At 25.6% G+C, this 27,919-nt stretch overlaps 7 protein-coding genes across 8 annotated transcripts; 4 read left to right on the forward strand and 3 right to left on the reverse strand.

Moving 5' to 3' along the window:
• Window positions 1-1,259: 1,259 nt before the first annotated feature.
• Window positions 1,260-3,301, reverse strand: LOC122847663. The gene is made up of 3 exons (XM_044145475.1): window positions 3,151-3,301; window positions 2,599-3,050; window positions 1,260-2,478 (listed from the first exon to the last, which is right to left on the reverse strand). Exons 1-3 carry the CDS (start codon window positions 3,188-3,190, stop codon window positions 1,333-1,335), a joined length of 1,638 nt encoding a protein of 545 aa, XP_044001410.1. The 5' UTR covers window positions 3,191-3,301; the 3' UTR covers window positions 1,260-1,332.
• Window positions 3,302-4,461: 1,160 nt separating this feature from the next.
• Window positions 4,462-7,880, forward strand: LOC122852234 (coiled-coil domain-containing protein 39). The gene is made up of 7 exons (XM_044152323.1): window positions 4,462-4,609; window positions 4,680-5,105; window positions 5,166-5,579; window positions 5,754-5,864; window positions 5,940-6,323; window positions 6,399-6,653; window positions 6,727-7,880. Exons 1-7 carry the CDS (start codon window positions 4,511-4,513, stop codon window positions 7,807-7,809), a joined length of 2,772 nt encoding a protein of 923 aa, XP_044008258.1. The 5' UTR covers window positions 4,462-4,510; the 3' UTR covers window positions 7,810-7,880.
• LOC122847667 (S-formylglutathione hydrolase) lies at window positions 7,793-9,327 on the forward strand. Its single transcript, XM_044145480.1, has 4 exons — window positions 7,793-8,138; window positions 8,235-8,315; window positions 8,387-8,761; window positions 8,830-9,327. Exons 2-4 carry the CDS (start codon window positions 8,242-8,244, stop codon window positions 9,281-9,283), a joined length of 903 nt encoding a protein of 300 aa, XP_044001415.1. The 5' UTR covers window positions 7,793-8,138; window positions 8,235-8,241; the 3' UTR covers window positions 9,284-9,327.
• LOC122847666 (presenilins-associated rhomboid-like protein, mitochondrial) lies at window positions 9,211-11,106 on the reverse strand. Its single transcript, XM_044145479.1, has 8 exons — window positions 10,936-11,106; window positions 10,680-10,851; window positions 10,502-10,603; window positions 10,238-10,403; window positions 9,938-10,158; window positions 9,762-9,863; window positions 9,603-9,700; window positions 9,211-9,538 (listed from the first exon to the last, which is right to left on the reverse strand). Exons 1-8 carry the CDS (start codon window positions 10,977-10,979, stop codon window positions 9,439-9,441), a joined length of 1,005 nt encoding a protein of 334 aa, XP_044001414.1. The 5' UTR covers window positions 10,980-11,106; the 3' UTR covers window positions 9,211-9,438.
• Window positions 11,107-11,675: 569 nt separating this feature from the next.
• On the forward strand, window positions 11,676-20,701 carry LOC122847664 (mediator of RNA polymerase II transcription subunit 12). Of its 2 annotated transcripts, XM_044145477.1 has the most exons (4): window positions 11,676-19,722; window positions 19,795-19,904; window positions 20,034-20,149; window positions 20,234-20,701. In XM_044145477.1, the coding sequence occupies exons 1-3, from the start codon at window positions 12,028-12,030 to the stop codon at window positions 20,143-20,145; spliced, it is 7,917 nt and encodes a 2,638-aa protein (XP_044001412.1). In that variant the 5' UTR covers window positions 11,676-12,027; the 3' UTR covers window positions 20,146-20,149; window positions 20,234-20,701. The 2 variants fall into 2 exon arrangements, with proteins under 2 accessions (XP_044001412.1, XP_044001411.1); XM_044145476.1 differs by having other exon boundaries at window positions 11,683-19,722; window positions 20,034-20,701.
• A 73-nt stretch (window positions 20,702-20,774) lies between these two features.
• LOC122847665 (replication factor C subunit 4) lies at window positions 20,775-22,596 on the reverse strand. Its single transcript, XM_044145478.1, has 5 exons — window positions 22,407-22,596; window positions 22,068-22,343; window positions 21,226-21,619; window positions 20,948-21,145; window positions 20,775-20,875 (listed from the first exon to the last, which is right to left on the reverse strand). The coding sequence occupies exons 1-5, from the start codon at window positions 22,517-22,519 to the stop codon at window positions 20,783-20,785; spliced, it is 1,074 nt and encodes a 357-aa protein (XP_044001413.1). The 5' UTR covers window positions 22,520-22,596; the 3' UTR covers window positions 20,775-20,782.
• A 528-nt stretch (window positions 22,597-23,124) lies between these two features.
• LOC122847668 (glutathione hydrolase 1 proenzyme-like) lies at window positions 23,125-27,403 on the forward strand. Its single transcript, XM_044145481.1, has 10 exons — window positions 23,125-23,253; window positions 24,840-25,008; window positions 25,072-25,196; window positions 25,462-25,601; window positions 25,675-25,907; window positions 26,002-26,162; window positions 26,226-26,642; window positions 26,703-26,868; window positions 26,937-27,083; window positions 27,157-27,403. The coding sequence occupies exons 1-10, from the start codon at window positions 23,246-23,248 to the stop codon at window positions 27,346-27,348; spliced, it is 1,758 nt and encodes a 585-aa protein (XP_044001416.1). The 5' UTR covers window positions 23,125-23,245; the 3' UTR covers window positions 27,349-27,403.
• Window positions 27,404-27,919: the final 516 nt, after the last annotated feature.

The raw sequence follows: 27,919 nt of genomic DNA on the forward strand, positions 1-27,919 counted from the left end.
TTCAATCACTAATATTCCAGGAAGAGGATTACCATTTCTTTTTGTTACATTATGATGTACCAGTTGATTGTTCATCAAGAGTACTTAGTTATGATGGAACTATCAATGATTACTGCAACAAAAAATTTGAAAATTAATTATTATTACTATACATAACACTTGTAATTAATTTGATGGCTCTTTTTTGTATAATCTATTTTGTATTTTCATGTTTTACAATAAAAAATGAATTATATTTATTAAAATTATGAATTAATAGCGTCTATCAAAAAAAATGTTTAGCAACGCAAATGAATCATCGATAAAGTTAATAACGAGGTCTACTTACATAAGGATGATCATTTTTATTTTACAAAAACCAAATTGATATTGGAAATATAAAAAGTGGGAATGCCATATGAGTGGCCATTCACCTCTAGCTGTTTAATATTTGTTTGGTCAATTTTCATACATTTTAAAAAATTTGTTATTTTTATAAATGAAAAAAAAAAAAAAAACAATGACAATTATGAGAAAAAAAAAATCAGCCGTCATTAAATTAATTAATTTATTCATCAATTTAATGATAAGTATTGACGTTGCAAAGTAATAAAAATTATAAATATAATAATTGAAACTAATTGTTTTTTTTTTTTTTTTGTTGTTTGTTATTTTTCAAACGAATCTACTTTCTATAGGAAAAATAATAAAGAACATTTCAACAGTTATATAAACCTGTATGACATATATGTACAATTGAGGGTAAAAATAATTGTTCCATACTAAAAATTATTCAAGAAAGTATATTTATTAGTGGACTTTGTTTTACAAGAATATAAAATAAGAAAGAAAGATATACGATAAATTTAAATTAATTTTAAGGATAAAATCTTGATCTAACAACCAACCATTGAGATTTAATTATTGCCTTAGAAGCCATTTAAAAATCATCTATTTAACATGAAACATATTGTAAACAAATAAAACTGATAAAAAATAATTATTGATTTGTTAATATTTATAATTTTCAGGATAAATAAAAAATACAAAAGAAATTAATTAATTAGTTCCATACAGAAAAATATTTAAGAAAGTATATTTATTATTGAACTTTGTTTTGTTACAACTAAAACTAAACTGTTGTTTTACAAAAATATTAACATTGACATTTAAATTTTTATGATTTAAAGTAATACAGAAAACAAGTTATAATAATAATGATAATCTTTTACAATGTCTTTGACTTGGTAACGTATTTTGTATGTGTTTTTAAGAATATACATTATGGAAGAATATCAAGCATATAAATAAGAAAGAAAGATATTTTAAATTAATTTGAAGGATAAATCTGCTCTAACCAGTAATAACAAACCATTGAGATTTAATTATTGAGTTATAAGCTTGTCTTGCTATTTCCGCTCCAGATATTCGTAAGCGTAAAATTATGCCATTTGTACGATTTTTAGTTGCCTGATCAGCACCAATAACCAAGTCATATGTGATATTTTTCATTTCCATGGCATAGATCTCTTCAAGATCTGGGTTATTTTTTATAAATTGAATAATACCAGTATCAGTAAGATCCTGACAATATTCACAATATAAATTTTTTATTCCTTTTAAACTGATAATGAAGCTGTCGGAAATATTATGAAAGTCTACACTTAGTTTTTCTAAATTTTCCAACTTTGTTAAAGCAACGATAGCTGTTTCAGCAATATCATCCCTGATACCACAGATATCTAAATATTTTAGGTTTTTACAATTATTAGCAATAGCAATAATTGTATTATCTTCAATATATTCTGCATTATTCAAGCTTAGATGTTCAAGATATTGTAGTTTTGATAACTCATTGAAAACAGATGGAGAAAAAAGTTCGTCACCACCAATACTTGTTGATACTACAGTGCAATGATCAAGTTCTAAACGTTTAAGTTTTTTACAATTGTTTGAAATTGCGATTATTGCTTCCTCACTGAGGTTTCTAGCACTCACCTCGAAACTTTCAAGATTTTCCAATTTTGTCAACTTTTTTACAACATTTGCTTCTATATTATCACATACAGGATTCACGCACAAGTGTTTTAAATTTTTGCAATATTTAACAATTGTATCTGCCAAGTCAGGTAATACTTCATGACAAGATAAACAAAGATATTCTAAATTTTTCAAGTTTTTCCATTCTGCCAAAGGAATTTTAGCAAGATCATAAAAGTCATTTGGAATATCAAGATGTTTTAGATTTTTGCATTTACAAAAAATAGTGTCGAGTACTTTTGTAGAGACTTTCTTGTCTTCATTTTCTTCTTTAATTTTTATTTGAATATATTCCAAATTAACGAGTTGATCGAATAGAGGAAACTCTATGTGTGTATTATATAATTGGATATTAAGATGAACAAGTGTTGTTGCTTCTGCTATTTCTTGAAGAATTAACTCGTCTGAACAGAGACTATGTAAAGTTAGTTTTTGAAGATTTTTAAATTTTTTTAAAGTCTGAAAATGATAAAAATTTATTGAAATAATTTTATTTACCTATATAATATCAAATATTTGATTGATAGTAATGTTTGTCACTGGTAATAAACAAGTAGTTGGTATTCAATAAAAACTTACGATAAGAACTGCTGGTTTATCCCACAACCAATATTTATGAAGTATATGAATTTCATTAATTTCTTCTGGAAGACTATTAATTATTTCAAATAGATTTATTGTTTTATTTTCGGTTGTATAGTCCAGTAACATTTTAATGCATTTTAATTTATCCAACTGTGTAAATGCTTGAACAAAGTGATCTTTATAATACCTTAAGAAGGTATAATCAAATTCACATTCCAAGGTTGTTAAATTTTTACAGTGATCACCAATAAATGGCATCATTTTTGAATTGCAAACATTTGAGAGAGATAATTCTTTCAGATATTTACCACATCTTAATAATATTTCTTTGACGTATGATTGTGTCAACAAACGATTATCATAACAACGTCCAATTGATGATTCACATTTGTATTTTTTAATGTCATACCAAGCTAGCTGACATGCCTCTTTCCATTTGGTACAAACTACAATAAAACATATCAAATTTAATAATTAATAATAGAAACATATTGATATTTTATTCAAAAAAAAAAAAAGAAACTTTATTTTGATAATAATATTTACCTCTTTCCATGTCTATCCTTTCTGGTATTGGCAGCAACATGATGATTTTTGCTAACGAGTCATGATCCAGTGAATTGATGACAACTTTTTCTTGATTCTTGTCACCATCATCAGAGATTTGTTGGTCATTTACAACACATCTTCTTTTTGGCCTCATTTTAAGTAAATTCTAAAAAATATATTACCAGAATAATAAAATAAACAAAAAAATGTTCCAAAATGTAGATCAAATAAAGACGATTTACCAGTAATTACCAGTAAAATCAATATCAATAAAATTATATTTAATGTCAAATAATATTGAATGTCATGCGACAATTGAAACACGTATTTTTATTTTATAAATGTACTTATATAATTATGAATTTTGATTTACCTCAATTGATCCTTTGATTTTTTTTTTTTTTAAATAAATTTATTAATTTAATGATGAATTTTAATTAGACAATTTTGTATGTTTGACCGTTAATTTTGCTATTGTTATCCTTGATAACCTTGATATGTAATTAATATATCAAGTTTGACATGAAAAAAAAAAAACACCATCACAATAACGTGAATGCAGCTAGATGTCTAATTGCCTATGTTACCAGCATGGTTTCGATAACGGTAATCGGTATTTTAAATTTAGTCCTAAAGCCTGGATGACGTTTTGTTTGTGATGATGAGATGATGATGATTAATAATTGATAATGATTCTCCACCAAAACATTTAACTCGAGTTTTCTAGAGACAACTAAATATACAATGTTTATTAAACATAATTGATAGTATTTTTTATTAATCAGATTTATTAATATTAATATTTCAATCACTAATTTTCCAGGATGAGGATTACCATTTTTTCTCGTTGTGATGTACCACTTGATTGTTCATCAAGAGTACTTAGTTACGATGGAACTACCAATTTGAAAAATTTGCAAATTATTTATTATTACTATTTATAACACTTGTAATTAATAAGATGGCTTTTTTTTTATAATATATTTTATATTTTTATGTATTACAATGAAAAATGAATTATATTTCTTAAAACTATGAATTAGGGTCTCAAAAAATATGCATAGCAACGCAAATTAACCCCCTAATATCAACGAAAGTTTCTAACAAGGATTATTATTTTTATTCTATAAAAACCGAATTGATATTGAAAAAATAAAGAGTGGGAATGCCATATGAGTGGCCAGAGTCTGCCCCAGCTGTTTGATATTTGTTTGATCAATTTTCATACATTTTAATAGGTTTGTTATTTTTATAAATGAAAAAAAAAAAGAAAAAAACAATGACAATTTGTCAAATAATATTGAGGTTGTTGTTTTAATATTTATTCATAATTTTCAGAATAAATAAAAAATACAAAATGAAAGGTTCTATTGAAGAAATATTAAATGAACTTGGATGGGATAATGGATTTCGAATTCCAGTTAGTAATGAGGATAATAAATTACTCGAAGAAAAGGTAAAATATTTAATTATATCAATAAAAAAATTTAAATAATTAATTTGTTTAATATTATTTATATTTTTAGATTCAAAGAAACATTAAATTAAAAAATAATCTCCATCAAGATTTAGTAATAACAGAAGATCGTATCAAATCAATTGATGATTATTTAAAAAACATAAAAATACAACACAATGAAAATCAAAAATTGATAACAGCATATTTATCTCAAATTGATGCTGAAAAAAATTTAAATAAAATTGCTGAAAATGAGGATATATCAATAAACCAAGAAATAAAAAATTTCGAAAAAGAAAAATTAGAAATAAATGAAAAAATATTATATTTCAATAATGAAATTGATAAGCTAAATATTAAAATTGATAAATCTAAAATTACTGTGTTACTTGATAAAACAAAACTATTACAAATTGAACAAGATTTAAATCGTGATGAAGATAATGAAAAAATATTAAATAAATACATGCAGCTTGATAAAAAAAAATGGAAAGTAAGTTAATTAAAAAAATTGCTAAATAAATTAAATATTAATAAAATTTATTTAATCTAGGAACTTGAACTTAAAAGACAAAAATTAACAAGTGATCTTGAGTTGTATAAAGGCTCAATGGATAAATTACTAAATGAAATACGTGAATTAGAAATAGTACTTGATAGAACATCAAAATTTTATGTACAATCACTTGAAGAAAGACGTCAATTAATTGACAGATGGACACAAAGTGTTGAAGTATTAAAACAAAGAGATAATGGTATACAAGAAACAATACGTGAAATTGAAATATTAAAAAATATTTCAAGAGATCAAATGAATATACTTGATGAATCTGAAGAATTTCTACAAGTTCAATTGAATAATAATCGAAATATTGAGTATACAATAAAATCAATGGAAAAAAAATTATTCTTTGATAAAGAAGAACATCGTAAAATTGTTAATAACATTGCTATTTTTGAAACTGAGGTAATTTATATTTAAATTAAGGTAAATTATGAATACCGTTAATTAATTAAATTAATATTAATTTTACAGTATAAAACAAGAAAAAAGAGTTTACAAGAATTTAGTCGTAAAATTCAACAGCTTAATAATGATATTAAAATAACAAATAATAATATAATAATGAAAAATAAAAAAATACATGATTGTAAAAAACAAATTGATGATTTAAAAATATTTATCAATGATATTGATAATAAAAGTTTAAATACTGATGACAGGGTTAAGCAGCTTGAGTCAATGATTGAGGTAAAAGAAAAAATTATGTTTCTAGTTGAATTATTAATTAAATTTTAATAATAATATTTTGTTAATTTAATACAGAATGAAGAAAAACAAAAAGTATTAATTAAAAGAGAAAAAAAACGTCTACAAGATTTAATACTTCGTTGGACAAATAATATAATTGAATTTGAAAATGAAAAAAAAATAATAAATATACAAAAAATAAGTGAATATAAAAAAATTGAAATATTTTCATTAAATAAAATGAAAGAAGAAAAAAAATTAAATGAAAAATATAATATCATACGTAATCTTGATATTGAAATACAAAAATGTGAAATTTATTTAAATAAAAATAATAATAATGAAACAGATAAAAGTGATTTAGAAAGAAAAAAAAAAATAATTGAACAACTTGAAAAAACAATGGCTGATAAATTATCAATAAATAAATTATTACAAAATCATATTTTAAATCTTCAAGTAATGAAAAAATATTATTTTCTATTTGTTATTAATTTTGATTAATATTTTTAATTGTTTTTTTTAACATTACAGAAAGATATTAGAAAAATTCAAAATAATTTAAACAATGATAATGAAGAGCTGTTAATTTTAAAAAATAAAAAACAAAATTTATCATCACTTATTGAAGGTGGTGAAAAACAATTGAAAATATATCAAAATTTAAATGAAGAAAAACAAGTTGCTGAAAATATATTGCTTCTTCGAGTAACACAAGCTGAAAAGATGATGAAAAATATTGGAAATAAATTATATAATTTAGAGCTTTATCGTCTTCAAATTGATGCTGTAAAAATTGCTAATTATTTATAATTATTTAACAATAAAAATGTAATAATAATATATTCTTTTTTTAAAATAGGCAATGAAAGAACGTATGGCAGAGATAAAAGTACAAAAAGAAGCTTTAAATATTGAAAAAAGATTAGCACTAAATGAATGCTCAGAATTAAAATCAACAATTGTTGATAAAAATACACAAATTCAACATTTACAATTACGTTATAATAATGTTATAACAACACTTGGTAATAATGAATATGATGGTGAACCAATGACAACAACATTTATTAAAATTAAAAATGCACAAGAAAAATATTCACTTCAACAACAAGGTGATAAATTAGATGAAACAATTAGAAAAACAGAACAAGAAATTTGTAGTTTAGAAAATACTTTAAGAATTGTTAATGCATGTAATGATAAATATAAAAATACATTACAACCATTAAATAATAGCAATGAAAATGATATTAATGAAGAAAAAAAAATTAATCAAGATATGTTAATTGCAATAGAAAATTTAAAAATACAAAAAAATAAATTTGAAATAATTGAAAATGAATTACAATTATTAAAAAATAATGAAAATATATTTAATGATAATTTGAGTAAATTAGAAGATGAAAAAGAGTTAAAAAATCAAAATATTTATGATTTAGATAAACAAATATTTGATCAAATAGAAAAAATATTAAGAGCTGATAAAAGTTTAAAAAAACTATACAAAGATATACAATTAATGTATGAAAATTCAAATTCTAATATAATATTATTACAAGAAAAAGATATTGCAACACGTGAACTTCAAGAACAAAATAATTTAGCAATTCATAGAATAACTGAATTTATAATACGTCATGTTGAAGCTGAAATTTATGTTAAAAAATTATTAACAAATAAAAATATATCAATTCCTTGTGTACAGTATTTAAAATCATCACCATCACCAAGTCTATGTGAAAGTTTTAAGCCATCAATTGCTTCATCATCATCATCAAGAAGTAAATTATCAACAACAAGAGAAATTCATTCTAAAATTAAAACAATTGAGCCTGAATTTAATTTTAAAAATTCATCAACAATTGTCAATAAAGAAACAAGTTCAAAGAAAAAATTACAATCCAATTTTAACACAAGTCAAACATCATCAACTAGACAATAATTTTTTATCAATATATCAATTTTGTAAATATATTTCTATTTTATTTTGATGAATTAAAAAATATTCATTAATTATTTGTTAATTTATTTTTTCATTGATGATGATGATCCCAAAATATTAAAGATCACATGATGTCAGATTAAATATATCTGTGATTTTTTTTTTTTATTTTTATCATAATGCTATGTCAAAGTGTTCAAGGCTGTTTTATTTTTTGCTAAAAATTCACTTGTCATTTGTCATCAAACTGCTCCAAACACATCAGCTTTATTTAAAACTATAATCTTCATTTAATCCAAAAGTTTTTTGTCCACTATAATCAAACAAAAGTAAGTAAATAAATAAATTAAAAAATAATAAATTATTTATTTATCAATAACCTAACCTAAGTATATCAATTATTTTATTTCCAATTATTTATCAAGATTCAAGATGTCGAGCAAGTTGACTGAAGTTTCCAACAACAAAGCATTCAAAGGATGGCAAAAGGTTTTCTCTCATGAAAGGTAAATAAATTACACAAAGAAAAAAAATAATTAACAGTTATTATAATGAAATTGTTTTTTCGAAAATTTAGCTCAGAGTTAAAATGTAAAATGAATTTTGGTATTTATTTACCACAACAAGCTGAAACTTCAAAATTACCAGTTATTTATTTTCTATCTGGTTTAACATGTACTGAAGCAAATTTCATTCAAAAATCTGGAATACAAAAATATGCATCTGATTATGGTGTTATAATTGTTAATCCTGATACAAGTCCAAGAGGTGAAGGTATACCAGATGATTCAGAATATGATTTTGGTATTGGAGCTAGTTTTTATGTTGATGCAATACAAGAACCATGGAAAGAAAATTTTAAAATGTACACATACATAACAAAAGAATTAAGAGGATTAATTAATCGTGAATTTCCAGTTTCAACAAGTCAACAATCAATAATGGGACACAGGTATTAATTTCGAAATAATAATTAACAATTTAATATTGTTAAATGATCTTTAACTTTGATTGTTTTAGTATGGGTGGTCATGGTGCAATTATGATTGCATTAAAAAATCCAGGAATGTTTAAATCAGTATCAGCATTTGCTCCAATTTGTAATCCAATTGAATGTCCATGGGGTAAAAAAGCATTTGGTGGATATTTAGGAACAGATAAAGATTCAATGAGTTTATGGAAAGGATATGATTCAACATATCTTGCTAAAAAATATAATGGACCATTTCTTGATATACTTATTGATCAGGGTAAAAAGGATAGTTTTATTGAACAATTAATGCCTGATAAATTAGTTGCTGCTAGTAAAAGTAGTAGTAGCAGCAGTAGTAGCAGTAAAAGTTCATCAAAAACTAAAGGTTTAACAGTAACACTGAGAAATCATGATGGATATGATCATAGTTATTTTTTTATCTCTACATTTATTAAAGATCATATTAAACATCATATTAAATATATTAAAAATAAAAAATAAATAATAATTTTGATGTTTTTTTTTAATAAATAAATATACTTTTATTATTATTTTCTTATATTTATTTTGGTCTATATTGTCATTAACAAATTGACCATATTTTAAACCTTATATATGTGTAAGATGAAAAATAAAAAAAAAAAAATATGAAAAATTTAATCTTCTTTTTGTGGTGGTTTACGATAACGATGCCATAAATTTAATAATGGTTCACGTCCTCCCCAAATATGTGAATTTCCCCACATTTGCCAAAACCTAAAATGATTATATTTGTTTTTATTAATTAGTTAATTAATTTAAATATAAAAAATTGACTTACATTCCCCAAAATACACCACCCAAATGTGCAGCATGATCAATTAATTTCATACGAAATACACAGCCAATTGTATCCATGGCAATTAAGCCTTTAAGAGCCTGTTAAAATTAATTAAATGATTATTAATCTGATGAGGATTAGTTGAATAAAATTACTTACATTAGCAGCTGAAAATGTAATCATTGGTAAAAATGCAACTCCAAGTTGTACATCAGGATAAGTTAAACATATAAATCCAACAATTCCCATTATAGCACCAGACTAAAATAAAAATAATTGTTTTAATTAATTGCAATTAGTTTAATTAATTAAAATATATATATTCAAATACTTACAGCACCAAGTGAACGAGAAGGCATCTTAAATGCAACTTTATGTAAATGACTTAATAAACTAGCCATCATACCACTTGTTAAGTAAAGTGCAACAAATTGTTCTTTTCCAAGTGTTTGAACAGCTGGAGTTATAAAACTTTGTAAAACATACATATTTAAACCTAAATGTACCAATGAAGAATGTGAAAATGTTGAATAAATCATTGGTAAACAAACTGAGCCTGAAATATTAAAGAATTTTTAACTTTGTAACTAAATTTCATTTGTTTTTTGTTGATTATTCATTAAATTTATACTAACGAGAACCAGGACTTGCAACAAAATAACGTAACATTGTTGATTGTAAAGCTGGTATCCTCCAAGCACCAAAAACAAGAATATTTAAAAAACATATTGGTACAAATATACGTTGTCCTTCTGTTAAACTACGCCACCAAGTTTCAGCTTGTAATCGCCATCCTGTTCGCTGTAAATAAATTATAAAAAATGAAAAGAAATAGTTGATTTGTTTGCTAATAAAACAACATTTTATTATTGCTTTATTTTAAATTTATAAATACTTACAGGAACTTGTCGTTCTTGATAACGATTGATCACTTTCCATGCTCTATTTCTGATTTTTTCATATTCCCATATTGTTGCACCAGCATGTGTAACACCAGCAAACTAAAAATCAAAAAATATAAATTAAACTAAAAAACAATAGTTAAACATAAGTAAAAAAAACAATAAATAATCTCACCAGAATTGCAAAACCAATTGGTTTCAAATAATTACCACTTGATGGAATTGTTGTATCAAATAAATTTCTAGATTTAATATTTCCATTTGATGAATCTCTGAATGTCTTGAAAAATCTTGTTGTATTTTTTACATTCAAATAATTTCTCTGACAATTTACATTTGTAAATATACTAAAAACAATAATTAATGATGTAACATTTGATAATTATAACCTCATCAACAAAAAATAAAAACAAATAAAAATATTAATTTACCATCTTCCAGTTTGTCCATAGTTTATCAATGTTCTAAATGCCATGTTTATTAATCTACAAATATCTACGTTATTTATAAATTATTAATAATTACTTCATACTTATTGTTATTTATTTTTTTGAATAGATATTTATCATCAAAACACAACACACTGATTTTTTTTTTTTTTCTCTCAAAATCAAGGTCCAGAATGTGGCTCCCTCGTTGTTATAAATTACTACTATTTCATGTTAACAAACTGCATACAACAACAATAATAATAGTAATAATTATAATAATAATAAATGGACCTATAAGATGCTTCTAAAATCTAAATTCTAATCCATGACACAACGACAGATGCGTTCCAACACCACCACAATGGCGCTAACAGTGATTCCAAGGAAAAGTTGCATTACTATTTTACAAACTCTCTCTGAATGATTAAAAAAAAGATCAACTATTTGAAAAAAAAAAAAAAGAGAGTATTTATCTCTCTCTTAAATTCTCTCTGCCAATAACCATTCACATGCCAAATTGCCAAACATAATCATGAATTGGCTAAACAATTTCTCCTAAATTAACTCAATTTTTTTTTGTTGTTTTTTTTTTTGTAATTAAATATTTGTAAACAGTTATAATGTATTGTTTTTTTTTTTTGTGTTACAAGTGATGTTATAAAAGTGTTTTAAATTGTCGAAATGAAAATTATAGTGTATTGTTTATAAATGAGGTTATGTCAAACAAAAAAAAAATATAAATGACAATCATTGATTGTTAGAAAAAAATAATATTTAATTAATAAGAAGAACGATAACAATAGGTGGATAATAAATTAAAAAAATTATATTGATAATAAATGGATTTTAGAGGATGATAGAAGAGGTAGTGTTGGCTGAAACGATTGATAATCATTTCAGTCGAATTGTGTTTGAAGCTCACTGTAAATTTCGGACTATTTGACACTTGAATTTGTTTATTTAGATGTTTATTATATTTTAATAATAAAAATTAAATAAACATTATAATAATTAAATTATTATTAATAATATTAACAAGCATTTTGTTGAAGGTTTTTGAGGTAAAAAGAGGAAAAAATAAGATAAATCAAAATGATGGGTATAATGTATGAAAAACGGCCATTAAAAAGGCCAAGACTTGGACCACCAGATGTTTATCCACAAGAGCCAAAACAAAAAGAAGATGAATTAACATCAATAAATGTTAAACATGGTTTTGCAACAATGCCACAATTATCTGATGAATTTGGTACAGCAAGACATTGTAATGTAACAGCAGCAAAAGTTGGAGCATATTTTAATGCAATATTATCAAAAAAAGAAGAATTAGCAACAATGCCTGATACTGGACGTAAAAAACAACAAATAAGTCCAAAAGATAATTTTTGGCCAGTAACTGCTAGATCTAAAAATCAAATTGAAGCATGGTTTAAAGATTTATCTGGTTGTAAACCACTTGTAACACTTGCTAAACGTGCACCAAATTTTAATAAAAAAGATGAAATATTTATGATGCTATGTGAATATCAAGTACCAATGTTACGTGCTGCATGGTTTATTAAATTAAGTTCAGCATATACTGTTGCTGTATCAGAAGCTAAAATTAAAAAACGTCAGCTACCAGATCCAACAACTGAATGGACTGGTACATTAATAAAATTTTTAAAAGATCAATTGACAAAAATACAAGAATTTTATCATTCTAGTAATCAATTATTAAATAATAATAGTAATAATACATCAACAATATTAAATGGTACATGTAATAATTCATCTGGTAATTTAACACCAAATAATAATACATCATCATCATCATCGTCATCAACAACAGCAATAGTAACAAATAATAATAGTAATACAACAATGCAACCATTAACACCAAATCCATCTGTACAACAAACAGTATCATCAATGAATGATGAACATAAATTAGCATTAAAACAATGGCATTATTGTATACAATTATCAAAATATATGTTTGAAGAAGGTTTACTTGATCGTCAAGAATTATTACAATGGATATTAGAATTATTAGATAAAATGAGATCAGCACCAGCTGAAGATGGTATATTAAAACTTTTATTACCATTAACATTACAATATCTTGAAGAATTTGTACAATCAGAAGTATTAGCAAGAAGATTAGCATATGCATGTTGTAAAAAATTATCACATATGTTAAATAATATTGATACAAATATATCACCACAAAGTCCATCATTAAATCATCATCAACAACAACAACAACAACAACAACATTTAAAAGCTGCTGATAATAATAATAATACAAATAAAGAACAATCATTAAATCAACAATTAACATTAATATTTAATGATTATTTAAATTGTCCACATCATCGTGATTTAATATATTCATTATCAACAATAATACAAGTTATAACACTTGAATGTCCATCAGCATTAGTATGGAATTGTGTTGGTGAAGGTAAAGCACCATCTGTATTAAATGGTTCACCACTTGATCATTTACCATGTCCACCAGCAAGTTTACCATGTCCACCATCAACAGCAGCAAATCCAACAATGAATCAATTAAAAATTGCACAAGAAAATATACGTTTACGTTCACAAGCTGCTGAAGGACGTTGGTCATGTGATAAATGGCAACAATCAAGTGCTGGTATGACAACAACAAAAGTATTAGCAGCACTTGATGCATTAGATCGTCATCATTTTAATCGTATGGATTCAACAAATTCACTTGATACATTATATTCAAAAATATTTACATTAACAACAACAACAAAAGATTTAACAACAACAACAATATCAACAACATCATCATCATCATCAACAATAGCAACATCATCATCATCATTATTATTATCAACCCTATCATCATCAATATCATCGTCATCGTCGTCATCAGTATCAACAGTAACAGCAACAACAATAACAACACCTACAGTAGCAACAGCTGTAACTGCTTCATCATCATCTTCAACAATAACAGCAACAACATTAACAAATGAACGTGATACAAATAAAAATGAATATACACCACAGCAAGATTCAGCAATTATTAATATATTATGTGAATGGGCAGTTAGTGCTGAAAGATGGGGTGAACATCGTGCAATGGCTGTTGCAAAATTATTAGAAAAACGACAATGTGAAGTTACTGGTGAAACAAATGATAATGATGATAAAGATAGTATATGTAGTAATGGTAATCCAGCATCATTACCAATATTTCAACAATTATTAATGAAATTTCTTGATAATGATGCACCAATATTAGATAATACAAATCATCAAAGTAAAATACAATTTACAAATTTAGTACATTTATTTTCTGAATTAATACGTCATGATGTATTTTCACATGATGCATATATGTGTACATTAATATCACGTGGTGATTTAATACAAGGACAAGGTATTAGTAAACCAAATACACCAATAATTGATGATGATAATAATATATTTAGTGGTATTGATTTAAAACCAACAAAAATTGATATTAATGATGTTAATAGAGGAGCATCATCATCAACAACAACAAATACAACAACAGCAATAGCATCATCATCATCATCAGTATCAGCAACAGTTGTAACTGGTACAGGTTCAACAACAGCAATGGATTATGATGATAGTAAAATTGATGATGATTTAGATAAAATATTACAACATATTAAAGAAGATCAACAAAATAGTATGGATGCACCAGATAGTCCAAAAGATGATGCACTTGTTGGTCATGGTAATAATGATGGTACAATTGATACAAATAAAATAACAACATCATCAGTATCAGCTGGTGGTGCTGGTGCTGGAGTAACATCATCATCATCATCATTATTAAATACAAATACAATAACTGGTATTACAAATAGTGGTAATAGTAATGGTACAATAAATCCAACACGTCATTTATTATATACAACACATTTTCCATTACCACAAGATGAAACAAGTAGTCAACATGATTGTAATCAACGTCATGTATTATTATATGGTGTTGGACGTGTACGTGATGATGCACGTCATGTTGTTAAAAAAATGACAAAAGAAATATGTAAATTATTTGGTAAAAAATTTAGTATTGATGTTGCTGAAGGTGGTAAAGTTAAAAAACATTCACGTAATGAATTTAATTTTGAATCAATAACACAAAAATTTCAAAATTTAAGTTTTTTTGATCAACATGTTGTAACATGGCAATGTTCAACACAAGTTATTGAAATGTTAAATTCATTTTCATTATCTGGTTCATCATATTTACCAGTACAAGAACATGTTGCATTTTTATTTGATTTAATGGAACTTGCATTTAATATTTATGGTTTAATTGATATATGTATACAAATATTAAAAGAGCTACCAGAAGTTGAACAACAATTATCAATACGTAATAGTCAATTAATACGTTGTTATACAACAAATTTAAGTTTATATATTGTTGGTGTATTACGTAGATATCATTGTTGTTTATTATTATCACCAGAACAAACAACATCTGTATTTGATATATTATGTAAAGTTGTAAAACATGTATCAAATCCAAGTGATTGTAGTTCATCTGAACGTTGTATACTTGCACATTTATATGATTTATATTCATCATGTTCATTATTAAAAACAAAATCACATGGTGTTGAAGCATTTAGTAATGCATATCCAAAAATACGTACAGCATTATATAATACATTACAACCAACACCATCAAATCATTTATATAATTCACAATTTATGAATGATGTATTTAATTTAACACGTCGTGGTGGTAAAATTGAATTACAATGGGCAAGATTATTAAATGAAACACCAGCAAATCGTTATTCATTTGTAACAAATGCCATTGTTGCTGTATGTCATGAAAATGATAATGATAAATTAAATGATATTGCAATAACATGTGCTGAATTAACAGCATGTTGTAATGCATTAAGTGCTGAATGGTTAGGTGTATTAATTGCATTATGTTGTTCATCATCAACAACAACACCATTTTATATTGATGTTATTAATCAAATTGATATACAAGATTTAAGTATACATAATTCACTTGCTGTATTTACATCAATATTAATAGCACGTCATTGTTTTTCACTTGAAGATTTTGTTGTACATATTGCATTACCATCATTAGTTGAAGCATGTAATGAAGGTAGAGGTGATGCTGATACTGATGCTGAATCAAGAGGTAGATTAACATGTCATTTATTATTAAGATTATTTAAAGCAATTGAATGTCCACAACCATCAATGTATTCAGTTAGTACAAGTCCACATCCATTACCAAATAATGGTAATTCACGTGGTTATAATATTAAATTAAGTTGTGATCGTCATCTTCTTGCTGCAGCACATAATAATATACGTGTTGGACCAGTACTTGCTGTATTAAAAGCAACACTTGTTGTTGGTGATGCAACTGTTGGTAAACAATTGTCTAAAAAATTAGATAATAATTTATCAATATCACATTCAATAAATAAAAGTGGTAATATTGGTAGTGGTGTTGGTTGTACTGGTAGTAGTACTAGTGGTGGTGGTGCAGGTGGTAATACTCCTACTACTACTAGTGCAACTACTACTTCTACTTCTACTGCTATTACTGGTGGTGGTGGTGGTGGTGGTAGTGGTCCAGCAAGTGTTGGTAATATTAACAATACTAATATTATTATTGGTAATAATAATAATACAAATAATTCAATTGGTAATAATATTACTGGTGAATTATCAATAAGTCATATACTTGGTACAAGTGATATACTTGGTGGTGGTGATGATATTGGTATTGATATTGGTATGTCATCATCAAATTCAAGTATTGGATTATCAACAGATAATGTTAAAGGTTTATCTGATTTTGCACAACATGTATTACGTCAAATATGTTCACAAGAATGGGTATTAGAACGTTGTTTACAAAATCCAGAAGAATTATGTCATTGTGATATGTTACTTGATAATATGTTAACACCAAGACAAGCACAAAGATTATTACATATGATATGTTATCCAGAATTACCAACAGATTCAACACACGATCAACGTAAACATATTACAAATATATTAGAAAATTTAGAACAATGGAGTTTACGTATGTCATGGCTTGATTTACAATTAATGTATAAACAATTATCATCTGGTTCAAATGATTTATCACAATGGCTTGATACTGTTGCTAAAGCAGCAATTGATGTATTTCAATTAAATACATTAAATATAAATAAATGTTGTGATAATAATAATAATAGTAATAATAATAATAATAGCAATAATAGTAATAATAATAAAAAAAATGATTCAATATGGCTTGTTGCACCACTTGTATCAAAGTTACCATCAGCAGTACAAGGTAGAGTATTAAAAGTTGCTGGACAAGTATTAGAATCTGGTAATTGGTCAAAAACAAATGGACGTGATAGAGGTAGATTAAAATCACCATCATTATTTAATCATCAACCATTTTTATCACTTGTATTAACATGTTTAAAAGGACAAGATGATCAAAGAGAAGGTTTATTAACATCATTACATTCACAATTATCACAATTTTTAAATACAACTAAAGAAGAAAAAAATAATTGTACAGATGATCCAAAAACACGTGAAATATTACAAGATGCATTACAACTTAGATTTAGTTTAGTTGGTGGTGTATTTGATACAATACAAAGAAATACAACAGTTACAACTGATTGGGCAATATTATTTGTACAATTAGTTAGTTATGGTGTTATTGATTTATTTAATAATAATGAATTATTTACAACTGTTATTGATATGTTATCAACATTAATACATTCAACATTAGTATCTGATTCATTATCAGAAAAAGATGAAAATAAAAAACATTATCAAAATTTAATGAAAAAATTAAAAAAAGAATTAGGTGATAAAAATTCATTAAGTATATCATATATACGTCAATTATTACCATTACAAAAACTAACAATGGAAGTTATAACATGTGAACCAGTTGGTTGTTTAACTGATACAAAAGGTAATAAAATTGCTGGTTTTGATAGTATTGATAAAAAACAAGGCCTACAAGTATGTGATTCACAACGTGTATCAGCATGGGAATTACTTGAAGGACATAAAAATCCAGCACCATTATCATGGGCATGGTTTCGTGCTGTTAAAATTGAACGTAAACCATTAACATATCAATCAGCTCATAAATTATTACGTTATCATACACATAGTCAAATACGTCAATCAAATTATTATCTTGATCCACCACCATTACCACCAGAAGATCTTGAACCAGATAAAAAAGATTCTGATATTATTAATAAATTAACAGATACACCAATGAATATTGATTCACCAAATAGAATTGGTGCAGGTGGTGGTGTTGGTGGTATTAGTGGTATTGGTGGTATTGGTGGTATTAATGCTATTGGTGCTGGTAAAGGTAAAGCTATGAAAGCACCAAGAAGACATCGTAGAAATAAAGTTGCAACACCAACAGCACCAATGCCACAACAGCAGCAACATCAACAACAACAAGTACAGCAACAACAACAACAGCAAGTACAACAACAACAACAACAAGTACAACAGCAACAACATCATCAGCAACAAATGCAACAATCAATACAACCACCGTCAATGCAACAAATGCCATATGGTAATCCACAACAACAACAACAACAACAGTTATCACAACAAGCTGGTATGTTTCCAGGACAAGCAATGCCTCAACAAGCTCAACAACAACAGCAGCAACAACAACAACAGCAACAGCAACAACAACAGTGGTATGCAAATCAACAAGGACCAACACCACAACAACAACAATATGCTGCTGCTTATGGACAACAATTACCACCAAATCCAGTTGGTCCACGATATGAACGTCCATCATCACAACATCAAACAAAACATGCATTATCAAATATGTTAAGATCACGTCAACCATCAGCAAGTCAATTTATGGGTGGACAACAATTAAATCCACAAGTTGCTGGTCCTGGTGCATTTCCAGTTATGGGAGGTAGACAATTTATACGTCAACAATTACGTGCACAACATGGTGGACCAGTTATTAATCCAGCACAACAAGCAATGTTTACACCTCAACAACAACAGCAACAACAACAGCAACAGCAGCAACAACAACAACAACAAAATTTATATGCTGGTATGCAAGGAGGAATGAATCAAAATTATACTGGCTATGGTGGACAACAAATGTTAACACCACAACAACAACAAGCACAAGCTGCACAACAACAAAATCAAGCACAAGTACAACAGCAACAGGCTCAACAACAGGCTCAGCAGCAGCAACAACAACAAGCCCAGCAGCAACAAGCCCAACAACAGCAACAACAACAACAACAAGCTCAACAGCAAGCCCAACAACAACAATTATTACAACAACAGGCACAACAAGCAGCTGCAGCAGCCGCGGCGGCAGCAGCAGCACAACAACAACAACAACAAGGAATGTTGTCACAGCAACAGCAACAACAACAGCAACAACAACAAAATATGTTCCAAAATCCAGCACAAATGATGGCTGGACGTGGTGGACAAGATTACATGACACAACAAAGAATGTTACAAAATGCGGGACCAAGACCACCATATGGTTTACAAGCACCAAATGTTACAATGAATACAATGGGTGCAATGAGTGGAGGTGGTGGTGGTGTTGGTGGTGGTGTACAAAATCAACCAGCTCCACCATATAGACAAACTGGTGGTAAACCAACAGCTGTTGGTGTAAATGCTGGTGGCGTTGGTGGTGGTGCTGGTGTTGGTGGTGTTACTCTACAACCAAATTCACAATTTTCACAAGTAATTTTTATTATTTATAAATTTATTTTTATAGTAGTAAAATTTTTTATTAATAATTATTTAATATTTTAGCAAACATTGACTCAACAAAGATTACGTCAACAAATGATTCTACAACAACAAGCCCAACAACAACAAGCACAACAGCAGCAGCAGCAACAACAACAACAACTTCGACAACAGTATGTATAATTGAAATTTTTTATTGTTTTATCTCTTAAAAAATTCGTTTTATAAAAATTTAGAAAACGGAATAATTATCAATGATGAACTATCTAAGTTTATTGAGCTCTAATTGCTTTTGATAACAGGACACATGAAAATACTGGACAACAGACAAATCCACAATTGGTTGCACATCTACAGAGACATATTCCACAACCACCTCAGCATCCGTATCAGCATCAACCACCACCGTATTAAAAAAGTAAAAGAAAAACTACTTTTTTATTTTCGTACTCTTTCTAACACGAATATAATATAACAATCAATTTTAACGTTTCAATTTCAGATACTCCAGTGTAAAAAAAAAAAACAAGTTAAAAAGTATTTAATTATACTATTTATAAATTATTTTTAGGTGTAAATTTATTCGCAATTTATTAATCAATTAGTTAGGTAATTATGTTTGTAAAGGCAATCGTACCTATTTAAATCTCATCTCGGGGAGAAATTGACTATAAAAAAAAATATCAAATAAGAATTAAAATGGTAAAAAAATAATCACGAAAATTAATCAAGTTTAGAATTATTAAAATAAATAATTTAAATATTGTAGATTTTTAATAATAATATATAACGAAAATAATTTTTAGCTTAAATTAAACAAAAATATCTATAGCTAGTTATGAATTTTATGAAATTAACTAATAAATTATCTGGAAATTAATTTGTAACAATGAATTTAATTAATTTATTAACTGAAAAAAAATAAATCAATTAATTTTCATAATTTAAATGAATTCAATGACGAGCCTTTTCATGTAATATTTTTACAAAAATGATTTATTATTATATAAAGAAAAAAAAAAAAAAAAAGAGAAATAAATTATGAAAAAAATTAATTTTGCTGATTAACTTGCATTATTGTTATGCATAAATCAAGAAGTTGAATGTATTCACTGCCTCCTTCTAAGAGTCTAAATGAACATACCTATGGAAATAATAAAAATAAAAGACAAATTAATTATGATAATTAATTTTTAAGTTAATAAACATTACTTACACCAAGTTTTTCACCAATAATTGCTTTTTGTTTATCAGTTAAATCATCAGAAAATATAATTCTTTCACTCAATTGTTCAATAACTTGACCAGTTCCATATCCTTCCAATAAAAAATCATCAATAAAATTAGTAACATTATTGTAATCTTTTCCTTCACAAACTTCTAATAGTTTATTTATCCAACGATCTGGAATAACCTGTAATTAAAAAAATTTTAATAATCAATATATAATTAAATTAAAAATTGAGTAAATAATAAAAAAAATTGTTTTTATACCCCAGTAACTTCAAGTACATCATCCAAGGTTATTTCAATACCAACACCTTTTAATCTAGTTACAGATTGTAATGATGTTATTGCTCTACGTAGATCACCACCTGATGCATCAACAAGTTTTGTTAAAACATATTTATCAGCTTTAACATCTTCAGCATTACATATTGATTCTAAACGTTCAATTATTTTTTCTTGACCAAGTGGTTTAAAACGAAATTTCGTACAACGTGATGTTAATGGTTCAATTATTCTTGATACATAATTACAAATAAGACAAAATCTTGTACTGTGTGATGCTTTTTCCATTGTACGACGTAGTGCTGATTGTGCTTTACCAGTCATACTATCAGCTTCATCAAGAATTATTATTTTAAATGGTGGGCATGGTTTACCACTACAAAAAAACCATATTAATGTATAAATATTTTATAAATTAATACAACATTTTAAATGTTGAATAAACAATAGCCTCAGAATTATTGTAACATCAGTGAATTTATAAAATCAAAACTAAATTTTAAATTCCATTGAATAAGCTTAAAATTAAAAATTAAAAAAACAAACAAATGTCAACTGATTTACATTATTGTCATACATAAAAACTCAATAAAATATGACAATTAAAAAGTCAGTTATATTAAATAGTATATGTATTGATGTCTCTTTGGGAAAATAAAAGAATAAAATTACTTTTTTTATTCTCTCGAGTACAAAGAGGCTTTATCAATGGATATTTAATAATTAAGTATTTTTATAAATCATCAAACCTTTCACTACATCATCATTAGCTATATTTTTTTGTAACTGAATAATATAAACAAACAACAACAACAACAACTTACTCAGGTCTTTTATCACCAGCAGTTAATTGAGCAAATGATTTAACTTTTTCTCTGATAACTTGTATACCTCTTTCATCTGATGCATTTAATTCAAGTATTCTATCTTTATACATACTTCCAAATAATTGTCTAGCAGCTGCTAATATTGTACTAGTTTTACCAGTACCAGGTGGTCCATAAAATAATAAATTTGGAAAATCACCACCACTCATTGATTGACGTAATACTTCAACAACTTCACCCTGTTCAACAACATCCTCAACAGTTCTTGGACGACTGTAAATTAATTAATTTATATCATTTATTTATTTATTTAATTAATGTAAACAATATACATACTATTTTTCTACCCATGGTGGTGATGGTGCTGGTTTTTTTGGTTTATCTTTTGATGTTGATGGTTTTTTACCATCATTATTACCAATTTTACCTGTTTTTAAAAATGATTGCATTATTTATTTTTTTTTATTATTTATAAACAATAATAATACAAGAGAAAAATGATAATTGATTTTTATTTTTGTTTAATTTTAGGTTGTGACAGTTACACACACAATTACACAATGACGCGGAGAAAAAAAAAAAAATAAACAATTAATTCCCGCCAAACGAGAATTTCTACTTTATCAACATTGTCTGTTTTATCAACAGAGGTAGTTTAAAAAATATAATAATCAAAAAAAAAATTAATCGAAGTAATTGGTTTATAAAATTCATCAAAGTGTAATAAATAATTTAAAAAAAAAATTGTTTTATTTAAATATTTAATTGTTTAAATAATATTTTTTTAATTTTTCTATTTGAAAATTTTGACGGATTATCTTTTCGTTTTTCTACGAATATTTGAATATATTTAAATGAATTAAAAAATTATACAAAAAAAAAAAGGAATTTAAATAAGGAAAAAATATATAATTTTTAAATAAAATTGTAAGAATGTGTGTGGTAGATTGTGATATTTATTTTTTAAAATGCAATAGCAGCGGGAAGGAGGAGAGCCAAGGAGAGAGTCGAATATTTATGATTAAACGTGAATGCTTATAAAAACCAAGTACATATAAACGTTTGTAACCGGTAAAACATACTTAGTTGTGATCCCAATACTCGTTGAGACAACAATAAACTAAAAAAAAAAATAAAAAAAACCAAAAATTACATCAAAGTTGTTTAAATAAATTATGTTTGGGTAAGTTTTATTTAAAATTTATTATAAAAAAAAATTATAAACATTGAGTATGTTAAACTTTAAAGTGATAATTAAAATTATTTATTAATTATTTTAATCAACTTTTTTAATAAATTAATTTTATTTATTATAAATAATTTCATTGATAAATATTTTTTTGTAAATTTATAATAAAAAGCATCAATTTCAAAATTTTTTAATCTTATTTTAATCGCGATTATTGATAACGCTGATAACAAAAATGAATGACAGTTTACATAAAAAAAAAATGTAATCTTATCAAATTTTTTTTTTACATTGAAACACATATTTTATTAATCAAACAATAAGATTTTAAATTTTTTATTTTTTTTTCTTTTTCATTGTGTCAACGATGAATATTCGAGGCGCAATTTTTTTTTCCTTTTATCAATATTGACTTTGGTTCTTTGTATCGATATTTCAACATACATCGATAACTGAATAAAAATTTTTTTTTTTTTCATATGATTATTTGAAAAAAAAAATTTAATTTTCTTTGTTTAAATTATAATTATCAATTGCCTAATATTTAATTATAAATACAATTTAATTATCATCATTTTTATTATTAAAAAAAAATAAATTACATTGTCAATAAAAATATAAAAATATTTGAGATTTATAATTTTTAAATATACAACATTTAATCATGTTTGTTTAAAACAAATTATATTGTATTTAAAAAATAATTAACAGCTTGATAGTATCACGTAACATGATGTTAAACATAATAACTAAAATAAATTCCTCATAATTCATAGAAACATTACTCAACAAAATCATTGTTCTTTTAATTTTTTTTTTCAATCAAAATATTATTTAATTTTTCCACAACAAAAAACAAGTATAAAAAAATAAATTACACGATAAAAAATATAAATTGGAGTATTGTTTTATTAACAAATCATCAACAATACGAAACAATTGAAATAATAATTACAAAGCGACCCAATTAATCAATCAATTTGTTTGATTAATTTTTATAAAAAGTATTTAACATTTGATCTTAAATGACAAAATAAATAAATACTAAAAAAAAAAAAAAACAATTATTATTTAAAATAAAAATTAATTTATGATAATTTTAGATAACAATGTAGTTATTTTTATACGTTTTGTTGATAATAACTTGTTTTATTTTATATGCAACATGTCAGTCACGTGTGGACATAAATTTTTTTTATTTTTTTTTTTATCTTTACAAATGTCCTCAATTATGTATGGTACTTGAAAGAGATAGTTTAGTGACTGGTTTGTTTGTGCATGTATAAATTTATATACATTTGTTCAAATAGTACATGTTTCACTTTCTCAACACTTATTACAATTCATTGAGTATTTGTATCAAGGCACTGGGTCATGAAAAAAAAATATAATAAAACCTTGACTACATGTAATAAATAAAAAATAAATAATAAAAATTAATAATAAACACGTGACATTAATCATAAATTATTATAAAATATATAAACAAATAATTTTAATTAATAAATTAAACCTAAATACATGTATAAATTAATTATATTTTTATTTTTTTAAGATTGATTATAATGATTTATTTACAGACTTAAAAAAAGTACATTAATTGGAAGTTTTGTTGGACTTTGTATTGGTATTGGATTAATAATTTTAATAATATTTACTTTTATTAAAACAACAAATAATGATGATGATCATGATAAATCATGGGGAGATAAATTTATCAGTAAATCAATATTGGGAAAATTTAAAAAGGTAATATTTTATATTAAATAATAAAGTTGATAAATTATATTAATTGTATTTTTTTTTTCTTAGGCAGCTGTTGCATCAAATGGAGTTGAATGTTCAGAAATTGGTATGAATATGTTGAAAAAAAATGGCTCAGCAGTTGATGCTGCAATTGCGACATTACTTTGTGAAGGCGTTGCTTCACTGCACAGGTATCATCATTCACTATTATTATATTCATTCATCATTAATTTTAATTTATTTCAATCCAACAATATTTCCGTTACACGTAATCTCTGTTACTATTCGATAACTGTAATTTTTTTCTATTCTTTGGCTTATAAATTCAATGAATGAACCAGAATTTCTTAACAACATCATCATCTTTATTTATCAATTTAAAAAATCTATTTAAAGAAATATAAAAATGATTTTTATTACATTATCATTTTTTAATATATTAATATTTATTTACAGTATGGGACTTGGTGGTGGATTTCTAATGACAATTTGGGATGCAAGTAAAAAAAAATCTGTATTTTTAAATGCCAGAGAAACAGCACCAGCAGCATCACACAAAAATATGTTTGAAGGAAACGCGACTTTATCACAATTTGGTTTGTTTTATTATTTAAATAATAATAATATTTTTAATAAATAAATTTTTATATTTTTTGTATATGTTAAAAGGTGGAAAAGCAATTGGTATACCTGGTGAATTACTTGGCTATTGGGAAGCTCATAAATATTATGGTAAATTACCATGGAGAGAATTATTTTTACCAACAATTGAACTCTGTGAAAATGGAATTGTTGTTAATGAATATTTAGCAAATACATTGAGAAGATTTCAAAATAAAATTATCAATGAGCCAACATTAAAAGACATATTAATTGATAAAAAAACAAATGAAACCTGGATCGTAGGTATTTTTTCTTTTTGTATATAAACTTTAGTGAATTTCGAATTGAAAAATTTATACTTATTAGTAATTAATTGTTTTTATATCACTAAAGATAGGTGATAGAATAAAACGTCCAATATTAAAAGAGACATTAAAACGTATTGCTGAAGATGGACCAGGTATTTTTTATAATGGCACAATGGGAGAAGATTTGATTAAAGAAATTAAAGAAGTTGGAGGAATCATGGATATGAATGACCTAAAAAATTATCGGTATGATAATTAATTTTTATATAAACAAAACAATAAATAATGTTAGTTTGTTATTATTTTTAGTATCAAATGGAGCTCACCAATAGCATCGAAATTTGATAAATTAACAATGTACACAGCTCCACTTCCAGGCTCTGGAGTAATATTAAATTTAATAATGAATATTTTATATGGTATAACATCAACAAAAGATGAGTCAATATTTTGTCAACGTTTAGTTGAAACATTTAAATGGGGATATGCAAAAAGAACAGAATTAGGTGATGATAATTTTGTTGATATAAATGGATTATTAAAAAATTTAACATCACCAACATATGCTAAAGAAATACGTCAAGAAATTGTTGATAATTGGACAAGTAAAGATCCAAAATATTATGGTGCTGTATTTGCAACACCAGATGATTCTGGTACATCACATGTATCTGTCTTGGCTGATGATGGATCAGCAGTATCAGTAACATCAACAATAAATCAAGTGTAAGTATATTTATTTATTTTTTATAATAAAATATAATATTAATTTTAATGTTTGATCAGTTTAGGTGCAATGATACGTTCAAAATCAACTGGAATAATATTTAATGATCAAATGGATGATTTTAGTGCACCTGGAATAACAAATGGTTTTGATCTTCCACCATCACCAGCAAATTTTATTGAACCAGGAAAAAGACCATTGAGTTCAATGGTTCCAACAATTATTGTAATTAAATTAGTAATTATATTTTACATTTAATGAATGAAAAATTATCATTATATTATTAATAACAGGTTGATGATGAAGGACAAGTTCAGTTGGTAATTGGTGCAGCTGGTGGAACAAAAATAACAACATCTGTTGCATTAGCAATAATATTAAATATTTGGAAAGGATATAATATCAAAGAAGCTGTTGATGCACGTCGTCTTCATCATCAGGTATAATTATTTAATATAATTATCATCTTCAAGTTTTTGTTTATTAATTATTGATTAATTAATTTTTTTTTAGTTATTACCAATGACTATTGAAGCTGAGCCTGGTTTTAATCAATCAATTCTTGATTATCTTATTGGAATTGGTCATAATACAACATTTTATTCTGGTATTGGTAGTGCAATAACAGCAGTATCAAGAAAAAATTATAATGGTATAACAGCAAATTCAGATTACAGGCGGCAGGGTACTGTTTCTGGTTTTTAATGTAAATAAATTTTAATTTTAATAATAAAAAACAAATTTTAATTTAATATAAATATTATCTAATAGTTGATGGATTTTTTTAATACAAAAATTAACAAGTTCATTGTGACGATAATGTTGATTTTGCTTGAGTCATTTTAGTGTCTTTGAGCGTTGTAAAACCTCAGACAGTATCAGGATAACAAAATACAAATAGAGATGTATTTATCAACTGTTTTATCAACTGAGTGATCTATTTTACCATCAACAATAATACATTTTAAAATAACTCCTTGGTTATTCTGTTATCCTGATACACGTCCGACCTATACTTTAGTCCGGAATACGGTTTTATATGTTCGTACAGTTGTACGATGGTCGATTGGTCGGACGGTTGGACCACCACGACTTTGGTGCGACTGACGATTTATTTTCAGCTAAAAAACTTTATTAAAAAATAACAGCGACTGACTGACTGACTGAACAGTTAGATAGTCGTCAACTTTGGTGACTAAATAGCTACACAATTATCAGGATAACATAATCTATCAAGAAGTTTACTTTATGCAAAAATACCTTCTTTGTTGTTATG

The sequence above is a fragment of the Aphidius gifuensis genome, linkage group LG1 (genome assembly GCF_014905175.1).
Source record: "Aphidius gifuensis isolate YNYX2018 linkage group LG1, ASM1490517v1, whole genome shotgun sequence".
Lineage (NCBI taxonomy): Eukaryota > Metazoa > Arthropoda > Insecta > Hymenoptera > Braconidae > Aphidius > Aphidius gifuensis.